The sequence below is a fragment of the Gnatocerus cornutus genome, chromosome 3 (assembly GCF_029298725.1).
Source record: "Gnatocerus cornutus isolate USDA-ARS CGAHR chromosome 3, icGnaCorn1.1, whole genome shotgun sequence".
Taxonomy (NCBI): Eukaryota; Metazoa; Arthropoda; class Insecta; order Coleoptera; family Tenebrionidae; genus Gnatocerus; species Gnatocerus cornutus.
In genome coordinates, this window is record NC_142235.1 from 16,442,406 (window position 1) to 16,457,611 (window position 15,206).

The 15,206-nt window shown below is 41.9% G+C and overlaps 4 protein-coding genes across 6 annotated transcripts; 1 reads left to right on the forward strand and 3 right to left on the reverse strand.

The window, feature by feature from the left end:
- Positions 1 to 1,374: 1,374 nt before the first annotated feature.
- dlt (codanin-1 like protein dlt) lies at positions 1,375 to 5,544 on the forward strand. Its single transcript, XM_088031889.1, has 8 exons — positions 1,375 to 1,560; positions 1,620 to 1,714; positions 1,760 to 3,791; positions 3,837 to 4,263; positions 4,670 to 4,827; positions 4,876 to 5,035; positions 5,090 to 5,352; positions 5,400 to 5,544. The coding sequence occupies exons 1-8, from the start codon at positions 1,474 to 1,476 to the stop codon at positions 5,526 to 5,528; spliced, it is 3,351 nt and encodes a 1,116-aa protein (XP_087888015.1). The 5' UTR covers positions 1,375 to 1,473; the 3' UTR covers positions 5,529 to 5,544.
- Positions 5,545 to 7,102, reverse strand: LOC148177583 (uncharacterized). The gene is made up of 4 exons (XM_088032003.1): positions 6,627 to 7,102; positions 6,268 to 6,577; positions 5,776 to 5,895; positions 5,545 to 5,731 (listed from the first exon to the last, which is right to left on the reverse strand). The coding sequence occupies exons 1-4, from the start codon at positions 7,011 to 7,013 to the stop codon at positions 5,613 to 5,615; spliced, it is 936 nt and encodes a 311-aa protein (XP_087888129.1). The 5' UTR covers positions 7,014 to 7,102; the 3' UTR covers positions 5,545 to 5,612.
- Positions 7,103 to 7,494: 392 nt separating this feature from the next.
- On the reverse strand, positions 7,495 to 12,947 carry sff (BRSK family serine/threonine-protein kinase sugar-free frosting). 3 transcript variants are annotated; one of them, XM_088031903.1, is made up of 12 exons: positions 12,857 to 12,947; positions 11,378 to 11,472; positions 11,106 to 11,332; positions 10,907 to 11,057; positions 10,642 to 10,857; positions 10,390 to 10,589; positions 9,987 to 10,342; positions 9,593 to 9,919; positions 9,377 to 9,543; positions 9,144 to 9,330; positions 8,934 to 9,097; positions 7,495 to 8,884 (listed from the first exon to the last, which is right to left on the reverse strand). In XM_088031903.1, exons 1-12 carry the CDS (start codon positions 12,945 to 12,947, stop codon positions 8,657 to 8,659), a joined length of 2,409 nt encoding a protein of 802 aa, XP_087888029.1. In that variant the 3' UTR covers positions 7,495 to 8,656. The 3 variants fall into 3 exon arrangements, with proteins under 3 accessions (XP_087888029.1, XP_087888028.1, XP_087888027.1); XM_088031902.1 differs by having other exon boundaries at positions 9,377 to 9,531; positions 9,593 to 9,937; XM_088031901.1 differs by having other exon boundaries at positions 9,593 to 9,937.
- Positions 12,948 to 13,788: 841 nt separating this feature from the next.
- Positions 13,789 to 15,033, reverse strand: LOC148177585 (1,5-anhydro-D-fructose reductase-like). Its single transcript, XM_088032060.1, has 5 exons — positions 14,934 to 15,033; positions 14,520 to 14,885; positions 14,219 to 14,472; positions 13,902 to 14,165; positions 13,789 to 13,855 (listed from the first exon to the last, which is right to left on the reverse strand). The coding sequence occupies exons 1-5, from the start codon at positions 14,997 to 14,999 to the stop codon at positions 13,807 to 13,809; spliced, it is 999 nt and encodes a 332-aa protein (XP_087888186.1). The 5' UTR covers positions 15,000 to 15,033; the 3' UTR covers positions 13,789 to 13,806.
- Positions 15,034 to 15,206: the final 173 nt, after the last annotated feature.

A 15,206-nucleotide genomic window follows, 5' to 3' on the forward strand; every position in this document is an offset into this window, starting at 1 on the left:
ACAGCAACTTCTCTAGATTTCATTGCTTTGAAATTAAAATTTGAATGAAGAATGTGATTAAAATCGGATTTAACCCAAAAAAATTATTCATTGGCTCACATTATCTTCATTACAATAGTTTTAATAACAAAAAACGCACAAACACAACCCACACGAACGTAACTTTGTTTTCATTGGCTGGTTTTCGAAAACTGTTCTTTATTGGATCCATTTTGAAGCAATTAAGATGTGCAGAAAAAAGAATTAATTCATTGGATGTTGATTGCAAAAAACGTACAAAATGAAAGAAATGGAGGTTGGAATTTGCTGCGTAACTTTCTTATTGGTTTGTCTTTATTGGATAGAAACTTGTTAAATTGTACTTAACATACCGATAAGATTCCCTAAATTTTTCAGGAATTTTTAGAACTTTCTTAGAATTCGTCTGGATTCTTTCAATTTCTGTATGATATTCAGTGATTCTGCCTAGTCCCCGGTATCAGTTCCATTAGATTGCCTGGAGTCCTCTAATATCCTCTGGGCTTTTAATGAATATTCTCGAGTCTTCCAGATTCGGCGACATTCTTCCGGTTCTCCAAAATTCTGATTATTTAAAAGTGTATCATATTCCTTAAAATTATCTAGAACACAACAAACAATTATCTTTAATTTTCTAATATCTCAAATTCTCTCTGATGTACTGTTTTCTTTTGGATTCTCTGTGATTCTAGGATTTCTTTGGGCTTTTTTGAAAATCTACAGTCTTTCGGATTCTCCGTTCCCCGAAATTTTTTTGGGATTTTCCAAGATTATCTCAAGTACTGTAAAAAAATGAAGATCTAAAATGTTTTTTTAGAATGTTTTCTACGATTTTCTATTTTTTTTTTTAAAGTTTGTTCTCTGTATCTTCTGTGCTCTTTTTAAAAGACCAATATTCCGGATTTTATGTTTCAAGGCTTTTAAAATGTCATTTAATGTAGTAGCTCTAATGCCAAAATAATTAACATATTTAAATAGAAATACACCTTTCATTGTAATTTATTCTGATTGTAAGTACACCTGTTTATTGTTATTAGTTTATTACTTATTAGATATTAAATCTTAAATGAACAAAATATATTAAGCAATTCAGCAGTTATGCTAGTCATTGTTGAAAAGCAAGTCATTGCTAAAGTGGAAAAAATATTTTAAAAAGCAGTTTTAATGTAAACAAAATATGTATGGAAATGCACACCTATTTGTTTTTTTTAAACAATTTATTGAATTAATTTATTGAAACAAGTTTTCCGTTCCGCATTTTAAAATGATTGTTATTATAATTTATAATTTATACAGAATAATAAACATGACACTCGAATCTCACCAGTTATTTAAATTTCTGGCGCCTTTAAGGATATTGGCACCACTGTCCACCTGTCACCTATCAAAACCATGATCTTCAACGCACACTCGTCCTCAATTTAAACGCGCTAAAAATCTAAAACCATCAAAATCATGCCCGAAAATCTCCTCAACCAAGTGGTAAACGAAGAACTAAATTTAAACCACTTCTTAAAATGGCTATCACGCCCAGAATCCCAGGTTTGCCCAAACAAAATAACAACATAACCTCAATTGTAAACGTCAAAACATGATTTCAGGACCCGAAATTCGCTCAAACAACTACAGAATTCAAATGCTCTCGTGTGAATTTCATCACTTATTTCCTCAACTTCGTCCACGAAGAAATCGGAAGGTTGTTATCGTCTTTTTCCGGTAAATTCTCATAATGTTGTTACAGCGCGATCAGCGAGACGAAAGAACAAGAAGACACGACGAAAAGCAGCAGTGAGATCAACCGCTCCCATAGCTTTCCTTTAGATTTAAGCTCGGAGGTTGAAAGTAGCACCCCAAAAGTCACTAGGGTGAGTTCGGACAGCAGCGTGGGGTACATGAGCCCCATTTCCCCGATTTACAAGACTCAAAATAGTTTCTCAACACCCAAACCCCACAAATCCTCGCTCTGTCTCGGAGATTTCATCATAAACAAGCGCGTGTCGTCAAAGAAAAAGGGCTCTGAAACAAAACGACGCATCAAACCGACCAGTTTGAGCCACAGCAAAGTCAACAGCTTCCAGAAGTCTGAAAACAGCTTTAATTTCAACAGCGAAGTGGACGAGTTCTCGAGCGAACGGAACTCGCTAATTGAAGAAAAGCTGCGGATTTTATCCAGGGGGTTGAACGTCACCGGGAGCCCCAAAAAAGTCTCTTTGTTTTCCGGCGAGGTGAAGCCTGAGCCGGGGGCGGTGACTCACCGGAAGCACATTGAAAAAATTGCGGCAATTTATGGACAACTCCTGGAGCACAGCTTCGTGTTAAATTTAACGAGCGAAATCTGTTTCATGATTTCCTTATTACTTAAAAAACAGTTTTATAGCCCCGAGTGGGGGATCGACGTCCTCAGCGACAAGATCACAGCAGCGTCGCTCTTCAACTCCCTTCATAACGTGGTGCTCTTCGCCGCACTGAGCCTGGAAAGACAAGTCCGGGTGCTCCGGAACTACGACAATTCCACGATACGACTCCTTCTAGAGAATGGGAGGCTGAGGGAGTTTGCCCCTGGGCTTATCCAAGAACTCCAGAGGGTGTCTAAACCGGATAGGATCATCGAAGTCGCGCCTGTGCAAAGCAACATTTGTTTTAACTCCGATACGGATAACCGGCAGAATTTTCCTTCGGATTTGTCCTTTCATGCGTTCCGGAAACAAAGAGATTTGTTCTACGAGATTTTGAGAATCTGGGAGCTGCACCACTTGGCGCCGGGGTTCAACTACTCCACGAGTCTTGGGGGGAAAATTAAGACCTTGTTGAGTCTCTCGACGGAAGCGACGAACTTCATCCACTTTGCGCGGTTGTTCAAAGCGCAGCTCTTGAACAGTTGTCAGAGGACGGACTCGGGGGACCTTCTGGTGTCTCTGGAGGTCGACGCCCAAAAACTGAGCAAATTGAAGAGTCGCTGCGTCACCAAAGGACACTCCCAGGGGCTCAACTCCTTACCCATCTTCAGCGAGGGTGAGGACTTCTACAAAGATTTTATAGTCGTGGCATCGAACCACTCCTTCAACCGCCACTTCTGCGACATCCTCATCGAAGAAATTACCGAGTTGAACGAGACGAGCGTTGAAGAAGACGAAAACGACGTGGAGATTGTCACGAAGAAGTCCTACTACACGGCGCTGAAGAACCTGCGAACTCTGGCGAAGTTTTTGGGGTTTGTGGAGTCGCTGCCGTACAAAACCGAGTCGAACTACTCGGACCACTTATTGACCACGCATCTGAAGATCCGCGCGAAAATCCGTCCGAGTTTCGATGTTAAAACTCTTCTGGGGAACTCCATAGCGCGCCGGTGCGTCATTCTTTGTGTCCCCTGGCTCGTGAAGTACTTATCCATGTTGGATTATGTCACCCTCACCTTGCCTTACTACACCCAAGTCCACACGAGTCTCTTCTGGATTTATAGAAATTTTGACTGGGGCCCTGAACCCAACGTCTTCCTCGTGAAGTTCTGTTTGGGGTGGCTTTTCGAACTGCCCCATCTCCCGGACAAGAATTATCTCCACTCCTTCGATACTGGTGGCGTGGAGTCCCCGAAACTCTGCCTGGACTCTCTGGAGCTCGTCGACCAGGACATCCTCTACTTCTGCTGCCCGTACCTGGACGAAATCAAAAGACTTCTTTCGGCGCCGGCGACTAGTCATTCCATTACTCTCAAGCACATTACACCAGTCACAGCCCTGCAGTCACCCCACGACGTCACCCGCAAGAAACTAGAGGTTGGTACCCAAACTCACCCCCAAAAACTACCCAACTTTTTTCAGCAACAACTCGAGGAGGCCTTCTTCAACGGACAACCGGTCTCCCTCCGAAAAACCGTGGAGTTCATCAGCGAAAGAGTGGCCTCCACGTGTGTTAAGCACGTCTGCCATTCCATCGTCCCCAAGTACAAGAAACAAGCCACGGAAAAGTTCAAAGCGGCGGTTTCTTTCGACCCTTCGGAGAACGTGGAGGCACAGAAAGCGGGGTTGAAAACACAGGCGAGTCAACTCGCCGCCAGTTGCTTAGAGGAACTACAGGGGATTTGTGCGGAAGAAGTTGGTACCATTGTTGATCCAAAAGTAAGAAGCGCGATCGAGTCTCTCCTGTCTTTGGATATTTTACCCCAGACGAAGGAGGTCTGCGTGGGAATCACCAAGCAGATGTGCCAGGAGCGGGTCGGGCAGTGGGTTGAGAATCACGTGACTTTAAGTGAGTACTGCCAACTCTGTAGAACGTAAGGAACTGTTCGTACGCGGCCTCGACACGTGAAAAAATGCACTTTTTTCCATGTTTCTCTCGAGGTCTCAATTAAGTAAATTTGCGCCCAAAGTTGTCAGTTCATTCATAGTTCTAAATTACTACTTTGTTTACGCACGTCTCGTATGTAAACCGGTCCTGGAATGCTACTCAAGGTCGTCGGACGCCTACGTTGTTTTGGTGGAACCGGGCGACCTTGAGAGTTCGGCAAAAGTAGGTGAACTAGAAGGGCGTAAAACTTCCGCTAGGATGAGTCACGGCGCTTCGGGAGCATCTTTGCGAAATGTGGAATGGGTTGGTAGGACTGGTTTTTCAGACAGACAGTGCTACCACTACATAATTAAAAATTGTCCTACAGGTATCTTTACGAAGGATTTCAATGACGAAATCCAGCGGGTTACCAGCGCGGACCGCAAAAAACCCCGAAAACCAGTCTTTATGCTGCCCCCTGGTGGCACTAGTTCAACGCACAATCATAAAACGACGAGTCCGGCCCATCTCCTCGAACAATACAGGGTAGATAAAAAAAAACAATACAGGGCGATTAATAAAGTGCAATTTTAGATTCTAACAGTTCAAATAATTGAAGGTAGACACATCTCCAAAGTTGGAGTTTTTTCCCTCCTTAGCGACACCTCTAAGAGTATAAATGAACGATGTGATTTCAATGAATGCATTTTAGCGACGATTTGCACTCAAGTTCTAGACGTAGTTTTGTTATTACGTACGTATTTATACTTTATTTTGTTTTTTTTTTTAATTATAATTTTATTTCCAGTCGCACATGATTGGTCGATGATATCCAACGATTTGTTGTCAAAGTCATGTGACATCTGGAGGTTGTATTTTAATGGCTGTGATAATCTGTTCAAATTGTTGTTGTGTCCTCGTAATGTTAAGATTTTCAGCAAGTCCAGAGACAAGAAGGCGACTTGGGACGCCTTCGCAAAATTTTGCGCTTATTTAATGAAATTTAATCTGTTGAGTAGCGAAGTTTTCGAATCTCAGTGTACAGGGATTTTTAGCACTAACTGGGACGAGGTTGGTACCACTGTCATAACACCGAAGGATTCACCGTTTTGTTGCAGGAGACTTTAAAAACCATCACCGATTTTTTTAAGACTTTCGGAGAGCTCTTTCGGATACAAGGAGGCAATGCTTCCGATTTTACTTTTTTATTGGACTTTTTCTCCGACTATTGTGACGACTTGTTTTAATAAAAAGTGATAATGACACTCCGTTTTATTACGTAAAAAAATACCTACAATAACGTGCTGTTTAATACTAGTAACTTTGGTTTTCTAAAGTTGGCAACCCTGAGGCTCGTCCGAGCGATCAACGCAGTGATACTTCCCGTCGCAAAAATTGTCTTTTAGAATGCAGTCTCCATTGAGGCAAGGCACGGTGCCATTTTTGCAACCTAAAATCAAAAGTCACTAAATTTTAACAGTGCAGCCAACTCACCTTTCTTGCAGTTAATTTCGTCGGTTTTGTCCCAGCAGTCGACAAAACCGTCGCATTTTTTCGAATTGGGGAGACATGACGTCATGTTTCCACACCGGAAGTGACTTCCGAGGTTACATTCTGAAAAAAGAAAATAAAGTAGCTATTTTTGTTACAAGTAAGTAAAATACAGTTTTTGCGAACTAATTTTTGCTGTAGCCGATTCCGTAAAAATTTTTTAGGTTGGGCATCAGATTGTTAAAAATTAACACAAAATATTGACGATTTTAATTGTATAAAATGTAAAATTTTGAAACAAACACCGAAAACGCGAAGAAAATTGTGTTAGATTTACTTACAAACGTAATAATTTAGTCATGTTAAACCAAAATGGTTTATTAGTTGCCGTGGAAACTTTTTGGGACTCAGTCGGAAAAAGGCTCATTTTAAGGACTGAAACGAGTCCGTAAAATAGCAATTTTCGGGAACGTATACTAAAAACCACATTTTTACCACAGTTCATTTCGTCGAATTTATTTGAGCAGTGGATGACCCCATCGCATCGTTTATTCCCACTGATGCACATGTTTCCACAGTTGAAGGTGTCGGAAGGGCACTTTAGGGTACTCTTGAGGTTTGAGCACTGGTAGATTCGGTTGTTAGTGTCGAGGAGTTGGCAGAACTGCGTGTTGATGGAACAGAAGCCCCCACAGCCTGTAGGGTCCTTTTTGTCTAGAGGTTGGACGCACTGGGGGGTGTCCGTCTCCCAGCGCTTCAAACAAATACAGTCGGGGGGGCAATTTTGGCATAATTTCAAGCGGATCTAGAAAAAAATTTGTACATATTTTCGGATTTTAGTGGGAATTACATACTTTTTCGTGCGTCGTCGCATTAGAAACGGTCACTTCCCGCGCCCTGTCCACCACACTGTCATTTCCCTCTTTGACAAACGTGAAAATAGTCCCAAACTCCACTCGTTTCACGACTTTCCCCATCGTGAAGTACAACCCGAAAACCACCCCCACGACTAGACAGCTCAACCCGAGGACGTACACAACGAGCCGCCACTGGAACCTGTCTCGGCCGCCTCCGATCTCGTTAATTTTCAATACCCATCGGTGCCGGAACAGTTTTTTTTTTATTTTAACACTGTTGAATTGATTATCGAAAATTTCGCGCGAGATGGTCGGAATTTCGCGGTTTTGATCATTGTAAAAGTGGATTTTGGTCAACTCGACTGTTGTTGGTTGTAAAATCATCGTCTACCAACTGACGGAACCATGACGTGTTCGAACCCTTCGACCAAATGGCACCACCCCCACCTGTTCGAGGTTTCCCCTTTTTTAAAGGTTAATTGGGGTACAGCGCGATGGGTGTGAGTTGCCGGGGGCACCACAAGGAACTGTCTTGGGAACACTGCTTGTGGAATTCCACAGAAATTTTGATATTTTTTTAGTAGGAATCGTCACGATTATGTAAAGTGGTGTGATCAATGGTAGGGAATCGACCCATGATGGTAGTGCGTTAGTGTAGTCGCGCTGTTTCCATATGTTGCTTGATCAATTTTGAATGAAGTTCCGGTTACGTCACGCGTTGGATTATAAAAAGTCGTTTGTGCAAATTGATTTATTTATCACAATATTATTTACAAGCACTTACACATAAACTATATTCACTTTAATTTATTTATTATATAAAATAATTCACTATAACACTAACGTATGTGTGCAGGAATAAAAACAAACAGTGTCAACTGAAACAAACAACTTTTATAAATGTAGTCAAAAAAAATTTTTACACGAGCATTGAATCTATTTACAAAGGTACAAAGTGTCGGGGAATTACCCACGTCAGAACTGTCACAACATAACCTCTTTACGTATTTTATCATAATTAAGGAGAATGAATTTGAGCTGCTGAAAAATTGATATGTCAACACACAAGACTCTCAGAAGCGGAAATGATTTGAAAATATTAATAAAGTCCTATCGATATTTTTTTATTCCTAAATATGACAATATGGCCGGCAATTTTTCTAAATACAATTTTTATATTGAAATAAGTCGTATTTGAATAGTTTGATTTTTCTGGGAGGGGCCAGTAAGAGCATTGTTATATACAGAATGTCACATTTGTTCTCCTATCTACGCACTTTTGGGGTTAGTTTTTTGACAGTAATGGTTACGCCATTTAATTGTTCAACAATTTGTTTTCTTTACAACTACACTGAACAATATCCAAAATCACATAAGCTTTCAGCGTATGTACAAAAGCAATGTCATAACAATCTGCCGAGAGAACACAATTTTATACACGTGTCCAACTAAAGTGTACGTGATCTCAACTATAACATACAGAAACACTCGATTTTCATTTATCTAGGCGAAAATGGACATCGTTACATGTGATAATTTTAGTGCGCACGAGACTTTTCAAGATGGCCGACAAAATGGCGACGGAAAACCATATAGGTACAGTGTGGTCACAAACTCCAGCCACCGCTTTTATTGTCGCTTCGAGTAAGTACTATGGACAAGCGAAAGTTTTAGTCTAAAGCCGGTAAAATGATTTCGCGCCGTGCCCGAAACTCTGTGACCACCACTGTACCTGGGGAATTTCGCGGTTCGAAAATGTGAAGCCAAGATTGTAAATAGAGGTAGATTCATCTTTATTATTGCTGTCTACTTCGTCTCCGCGTGCGCACTCCTCTCCACCTTGGAGTCTGATACAGAGTGTTCAAAAAACCCATGTACTTCGGGTGGGAAAATGATAATAATGAAGGCTAATAGTAGATTCATTCATGGACAAGGATGGCCAAAAACTCTCCGCTCGGTTTTGCCCACCCCTTCCTCCCTCATATACAGGTGTCCCGTATACAAAAATAACCTAGATTGCGCCGTCATTACGCTATAGAACTGCCCGACATCGTCGTTATACACGTTTTTTCGCACGAATCCGTGTTCTCCGAGTTGGACCTGACGGCTTTGGGCGTCCCCGGAGTGCTCTGTTCGATAGATTCCGTGTTGTTGTTCGTGGAGGCTCGTCTAGACACTTCCCTCGCTGCCGTTCGTACGTCAAAAACGCTGCATTCGCTTTCAAGGTCGCTGCTTTCGAGCTGAAGAACGTTCAACTGAAACACCAAGAGAGATTCGTGCTTGGACGGTTCGCCCCTGACTTACTTGTCTCGCGTTCAAATACAGCTCGCTGGAATCCGAACCGCAGCTCGAGCTTTCACTTAATTCCGTTGTGAATTTTCGCTGTGCTCGGGGGCTGGGAGGGGGGCGGCGGGTGCAAACTTGCGCCTGGATGTGTTCGCAAACGCGCCGGAAACGTCGGATGTTTCCTGGAAGAAAAGTTCAGGAGGACGTGCGTGGGACGTGGAAACTCACCTGATAACAGCGTGAAAGTGATGGCATAAAGGTGTTCTTTGCCATTGTCGCCGACCTGTTTTGTTATCGTGGAGATGTCGACTTGAAACCGGACATGACGCTGGAACATGGCTGGACCGGTGGTTCCTCGCTTGTACTCCACCCTGAAGGACATCGGACTGGACACCGAATGGCTCAATTCCGCTATCTACAACCACCAGGATAAGACTGTGGCAGTTGGCAGGACTTCTTACCGATAAAAACGCGTGGATTAGGTCGGCTTTCACCGTCGCCAGGGGCTTCCCCTTGACCAAAATCGTAAACGTTTCGTCCTTCTCCGTCGTCATCAGACTCCCAAACCACGACTTTTTCGTCAGCTCCGGCGACGACTCCGGCGTCAAGTGAACTTCTTCAGACGAGGCTGCAATCATCGATCGGATTCGTCGTCACAAAAACCCTCCAATACTTACTCTGCATCTTCCTCCGATGGAACCTTGGTGAGCCTAAGAAGCTATTCTTGATGGTGGTCAACCGCGACCGCCAGTGGTGGCTCGTCGCCCCTGAATGCGGCGACCCGGGAGGCGTCATCGGCGCCAAAATCGTCGGACCTGAGACCAAACTCGTCGTGTCGCTTTCGGGAGAAGTCAACGTGGAGAGGACAGACGACGTCGACGTTCCGCCACTACTATTGGCACGATGGTGCGTGGGCGTGGCCGAGACGGGCGTTACGGTCACGTGAGTGTTGGACGATACGTGGGCCGAACTACGATGGGCGTGGTGAGAGGAGGCGCGTTGGACTGGTGAGGACATACAGGCTATAACAGTATTTTCTCCTGCGATTCCAAGAGTATTCCAAAGACTTACAATGCGTGTTGGTCGGCGTCGTCGTACTATTAAACAGAATGGGACTGGAAGCCCCGGATGATCTAGTAGGCGAGTGGATTCCCAGACTACTATGCGTACTCCCAGTTGAGGGGCTACGTCTGGCGTGGTGCCGCTTATAATGTGACCGTCGCGGCGTGAGGGGGGAGCCTTCGCTGATTTGACCAAACTGTAGACCACTCTGACCGTTGACTCTACACGTGTCGATTCGCTTCTTGGGGGGGTCCGACGTTTCGGACACTCGCATCCTCAGGATCGAATCGCTGTCGTCTTCGTAAGCGGGACGACGGCGCTTCCGCTCCAGGAGGAGGAAGTAGATCACTTTTTCAGTGTTGTGACTGGAAGAAGTAAAATGTAATTTTCCTAATAGCATAACGAGACGCACCTCGGACTGAGGAGATGTTGAATCAACTTTTCCTTCTCCTTAAAGCACCCAAGGCTACAAATGGCTTGAAGGACATCAGGATCCACGGCTTCTATGGAAGGGAGAACATGAGTCTGCACTACCTCCATCATCGGTAACTCCAGCTCAAGCTCCCCTTTGCCACCGGCGGTTACCCACGGATGTTTATTAATTTCAGATAACTGTAAACACGATTTTAAATAGTTGCCACCCACTGTTAGTAATCCCACTCACTGTTAGTCTCTTCTCAGGATTCACTTCAATCATCCCTCGCAATAAACTTTGACAGTCAGGGGGTACAAAATGAGGTATATGAAACACACCCCTTTTCACTTTTTCTAATAACTGTCGTAAATTATCGTCATCGAAGGGTAAAGCACCTACTAAAAGTGCATAGAGGATGACCCCACACGACCACACATCCGCTCTCCTCCCGTCGTACTTCTCCCCCTAGAAACCAACAGTTGGGGAATTTCGTCATAATAGTTAAGTTGGTTACCCTGATAACTTCCGGACACGCGTAATGAGGGGAACCACAGCTAGTCTCCAACATCGAGCCCATGGGCTGTAAAGAAGCCATCCCAAAATCGGCGATTTTGATATTATTTTTTTCGTCCAGAAGTAAGTTTTCGGGCTTCAGATCTCTGTGGCTGTAAAAATTCGTGATTAGCGTGGGCTAGTGAAAAAGACGATCGTACCAGATAGAATGGCTGTGGCAAAAATCAAGGGCGGAAATAATCTGTCTAAAAAACCGTCGAGCTTCTTTGGGAGTGAGTCTCCCTTTCTTTACTAAATAATCAAAAAGTTCACCACCGGAAACGTGCTCTAGAACTAAGTACAAATATTTTTTGTTTTCGTAAACATCAGTCAATCCCAAGACGTGTGGGTGGTCGATTAGTTTCATGATGGCTATTTCACGCTCGACCTGAAAATTAGGATTAGGGGTTGATGCGAAAATGGGGAAACTTACTTTCATGAGGACACTTTCACTCAGTTTTTCCCGGTTGATGATTTTTATGGCGACTTTTTTCCCGGTCACGCATTGGACACCCAGTTTTACCAAACCTGAGGACCGAAAATATCAATTTTTGAAAGTTTGGCAAATTATTTTTTAGAAGTTTTGGGACTATTGTTCAAAATTTTAAACGATTTTTGAATGCTTTACATTTACACACATTTTATGGAGAATTTGAAAAGTGAAAACAAAAATTTGAAGATCCATTACAACTAAAAGCAAATTAAAAAATAAAAATTAAGCGTTTTACAGGAAAACTAATAAATATTTCAAGAATCTAAGAGCCTAAGAGAAAAAAAGTCACCAAGAATACAAAGTACAGTTGGCTGCTAAAAAAAGTGAGCAATTAAAACAACAAATTTTATGGATGACAAAAACAACATTTTTTACTCGCGACTGTACCTAACCATAGCATAATCAAAACATAAATAAAATTTCAAAAATATAAAAACAATCAAAGGATTTTGGAAACCACATTTGAATTTAGAAAAAAATGCGAAAACCCAAAAAAAAACTCGAAAACTAAACTACAAAACTTCGAAAATTTGAACTAAAAAACAAAAATTTTGAAAAATATGTGAATTTGATAAAAAAATAAATAGAAAAAATTGGAAACCCGAAGAGATAAAAGAATGGAGAATAACATAAGAATAAAAAAAGTAAAAACTGTACAAAACTAGTTCTAGTAAAATAAAAAATATAGAGATTTTCAAAACTCTAAAAAAAGGACTGCAATGTTCTAAGATTTAGAATAAGGCAACACGTGGAAAGTCCGGAAAATTGGAAAGAAAATTTAAAAATTTAAAAACCAAAATCAAATTTTTAGTATTAAATTTTTCTATTTTTAATAATTTTCAAAAAGGTAAAATTATTTTGATTCAGTTTGGGACAATTCTAACATTAAAAGATGATAGTAACCTTGACAGGATTTATTTTTATCGTCATTATTTTTTAGGACGATTGATTTTTTTCAATTATTAACTATTCATAAGTTGGCAGCATTTCCACAGCCAGCTAATACTACAAAAAAGTACACAAAAACGTGCGACTTATTATTGCCCTCTATTGTGTGACTGAACTTCATCTCTCTTTAATTTCCTTAGGGTTGGTACTAATTGAAGTAGAAATACAACAATGATAACAATAAAATAACAAACATAAGAAGAGGGAAACTTCATTGTGTCTTTTGTATCTGAAAGATAATAAAAAAATGACTTATAGGCCCTTAGCCCGGACTATTCTTTAAGAGTGACAGTAATGACAGCTCAGAAAATCAGTTTTTGTCACTTTAAATATGCAAATTGGAATGATAATGAATTGACAGTTCAATGACGGGGTGACCGAACTGTCACTTTGTTGTCATCCTGCCTCCAGCGGCCACTTGATCTTCTTAGAAAACGAAAAAAAAAACAATTTAGGGTGTTCGCTCCTCACCTGTTTGGCCCTTTCCCAAGGTCTTCTCCAGCCTGTAGGGCCCCACATACTGGTGTATTTCCGGCGAAGGATTCGTGTTTTCCTTCTGCATTTTTCCGGGCGTCGTCACTCACAGCCTTTTCGGTTACATGTCAGCACAGAGCTTTCACTTTTCGGCCCTTGAGGCATTTCTCCCCCGTGCACATATTCACTTGCACCCCCTACGTGTGAATTTTCCGGCGGTTCATGGTATTTTCCGCGATTCTCCCGATAATTCCCCACGTTACTCGATCGACAGATTCGCACATTTAGCCGGAAAATTCCGATTTTCTTGACATTTTCGCACGGTTTTCTTTCGTGGCACGGCCGATTTCGGTGGTGGTTTACATCGAGGGGTGGGCAAAAATCAATATTTAAGTTAGAAAACACTCCGACGACGAAAATCCCTAACTTTAGGGGAAAGCGCTCATGTGACGTCATCAGATGCCGCATTTCGCTATTGTGTTCTCGTTTATTATTTAGAATACGCGAGGGTGGCGAATTGAGCGCTGACGTCACGACGATGGTGGCACGGCTTAGAGAGGGTGAAAATGGGGGCGAAATTGGTTTTTAAAACGCGCGGAATTTTAACCAACTAGACGCAAATACGGGGTGGCTTAAATGAAAATAAATATAAGTAAAATATTTTTATATTCTGTCAAATGATCTTACCAGCGCTCGTGTTGAATCTTTCACTCGGTCAAAAAATCTTGACTTACGCGCTTGTTACACAAAATATTCCGTTTAATGTTCCCGGCGCATCCACCATTTTTAAAAAATTTCAAAAATTTGTACCTTTTTTGATTTTAAGATTTTTGTTCCAAACTTTTCATCTTTGGTACCATTTGGAGTCGTCTAAATTTTTCGCAATATGGGAAATCAAAAGAAAAACTTTTCAAATAATTTTTATTTAACCCTCTCTTTTGGAGTTTTCACTGAAGACCCTCCGCCCTAAAAGGGAAGTCCGGATGCCCCTCCACCCTAAACCAAACAAATTAAAACCGCAAAACCACCCAAGCAAACATACCCAAGAAATATATTCTTAAAAGTACTAATTCTGGCCTCCTCCCCAACTTCCAACCCTTTGAAAGCCTCCACATCCTCCTCGTCCAACTGAAAATCAAAAACCTCCAAATTTTCCCTCATTCTCTTGAGGTTCGTACTTTTCGGAATCGGTACGACTCCACTCTGCACCAAAAACTTCAAAACGATTTGAGCTTCACTTCTTGCGTACTTTTGGGAGATTTTCACGACGGTTTTATCAGTGAGGACGTCGCGGAGAGGACGCTCCCTGCAAAAGAACCAGAACTGACGAATTGGTACTAAATTTTAATGACTAGGTACTCAAAATTCGCAAAGAACTTCTTCATTCTTGTATTGTTGTCCCGCGAGCCTAGGGGCGCAAACGCAACCACCGTAATATTGTTCTTGTTACAGAACTCCACCAGAGGGCGCTGTTGCAAGTAAGGGTGGATTTCAACTTGAAGACACGACGGTTTTATTGTTGATAATTTAAGAATCGTGTTAATCTGAGAGGGGTTGTAGTTGGACAACCCTATATATCTAGTGCGGCCGGAAACGACTTGCTCCTCCATTTTCTGGAAAATCATCATGACTCTATTTCCATGATTCTCCTCAGTTTTACCTTCCACAACCTCGCATGGTCAGTTTTTCCCTCGAAAACCATGTTCCCTTTGTCATCTCTTAAAAAATTCTCCCCATTGCATTTACTTCCCACGGGAAAATGGATGAGATACAAGTCAACGTAGTCAAGCTGCAGATTGTCTAGAGACTTCTTTAGGAAATTGTCAACCCTATCAGGATGGACACCGAAAGTTGGTAACTTTGTGGTAATAAAAACTTCCTCTCTTTTGAGTTTTCCGCTTTGGAACCATTTTTGGAGAACCTTTCCGATGATGGCTTCGTTGCGGTAAATGAAAGCGGTGTCAAAATGACGATAACCTACTTCAAGAGCTTGATCTATAACAGTTTCCAGTTCAGGGCCACCAACCTGTAAGTGCCTGGTAAAAAGGTGTGAGTACTTTTTGGGGTTACTTACAGGGCCAGTGTTGGTACCAAACCCTATGAATGGAATAGGTGAGCCGTTGGAGAAGGTCAACGGCATGTTTATTAACAGGCCGCGCAAGTTTCTTATCAATGTTATTATCGGTTTAATTTGGAGGACATGTTTACTGTTTGACTTTAAAATGCGGTATAAATTTAAAATTCCTTACTCAAATCTTTGCTATACAGGGTGTCCCATAACTTGTGACTCAGAGAAAACAGTACAGCTGTACGAAATCAAAATTTGAAAACGAAAAATGTTTAGGGC

Bases quoted from the DNA above. Each gene is read 5' to 3' on its own strand.
- dlt (XM_088031889.1), top strand. From the start codon at position 1,474: ATGCCCGAAAATCTCCTCAACCAAGTGGTAAACGAAGAACTAAATTTA. The intron at 3,792-3,836 runs GTTGGTACCCAA...AACTTTTTTCAG, and splicing joins TCACCCGCAAGAAACTAGAG to CAACAACTCGAGGAGGCCTT. The intron at 4,264-4,669 runs GTGAGTACTGCC...ATTGTCCTACAG, and splicing joins TGAGAATCACGTGACTTTAA to GTATCTTTACGAAGGATTTC.
- LOC148177583 (XM_088032003.1), bottom strand. From the start codon at position 7,013: ATGATTTTACAACCAACAACAGTCGAGTTGACCAAAATCCACTTTTAC. The intron at 5,896-6,267 runs GTAAAAATGTGG...TTCTTTTTTCAG, and splicing joins ATTCGACGAAATGAACTGTG to AATGTAACCTCGGAAGTCAC. The intron at 5,732-5,775 runs GTGAGTTGGCTG...TTTTGATTTTAG, and splicing joins CGAAATTAACTGCAAGAAAG to GTTGCAAAAATGGCACCGTG.
- sff (XM_088031901.1), bottom strand. From the start codon at position 12,947: ATGCAGAAGGAAAACACGAATCCTTCGCCGGAAATACACCAGTATGTG. The intron at 11,473-12,856 runs GTGAGGAGCGAA...TTCGGTCCTCAG, and splicing joins CTTGGGAAAGGGCCAAACAG to GTTTGGTAAAACTGGGTGTC. The intron at 10,343-10,389 runs GTGCGTCTCGTT...TACTTCTTCCAG, and splicing joins CAACATCTCCTCAGTCCGAG to TCACAACACTGAAAAAGTGA.
- LOC148177585 (XM_088032060.1), bottom strand. From the start codon at position 14,999: ATGCCGTTGACCTTCTCCAACGGCTCACCTATTCCATTCATAGGGTTT. The intron at 14,473-14,519 runs GTAAAACTGAGG...ATGATTTTCCAG, and splicing joins ACCATGCGAGGTTGTGGAAG to AAAATGGAGGAGCAAGTCGT. The intron at 13,856-13,901 runs GTATGTTTGCTT...TGTTTGGTTTAG, and splicing joins TTTAAGAATATATTTCTTGG to GGTGGAGGGGCATCCGGACT.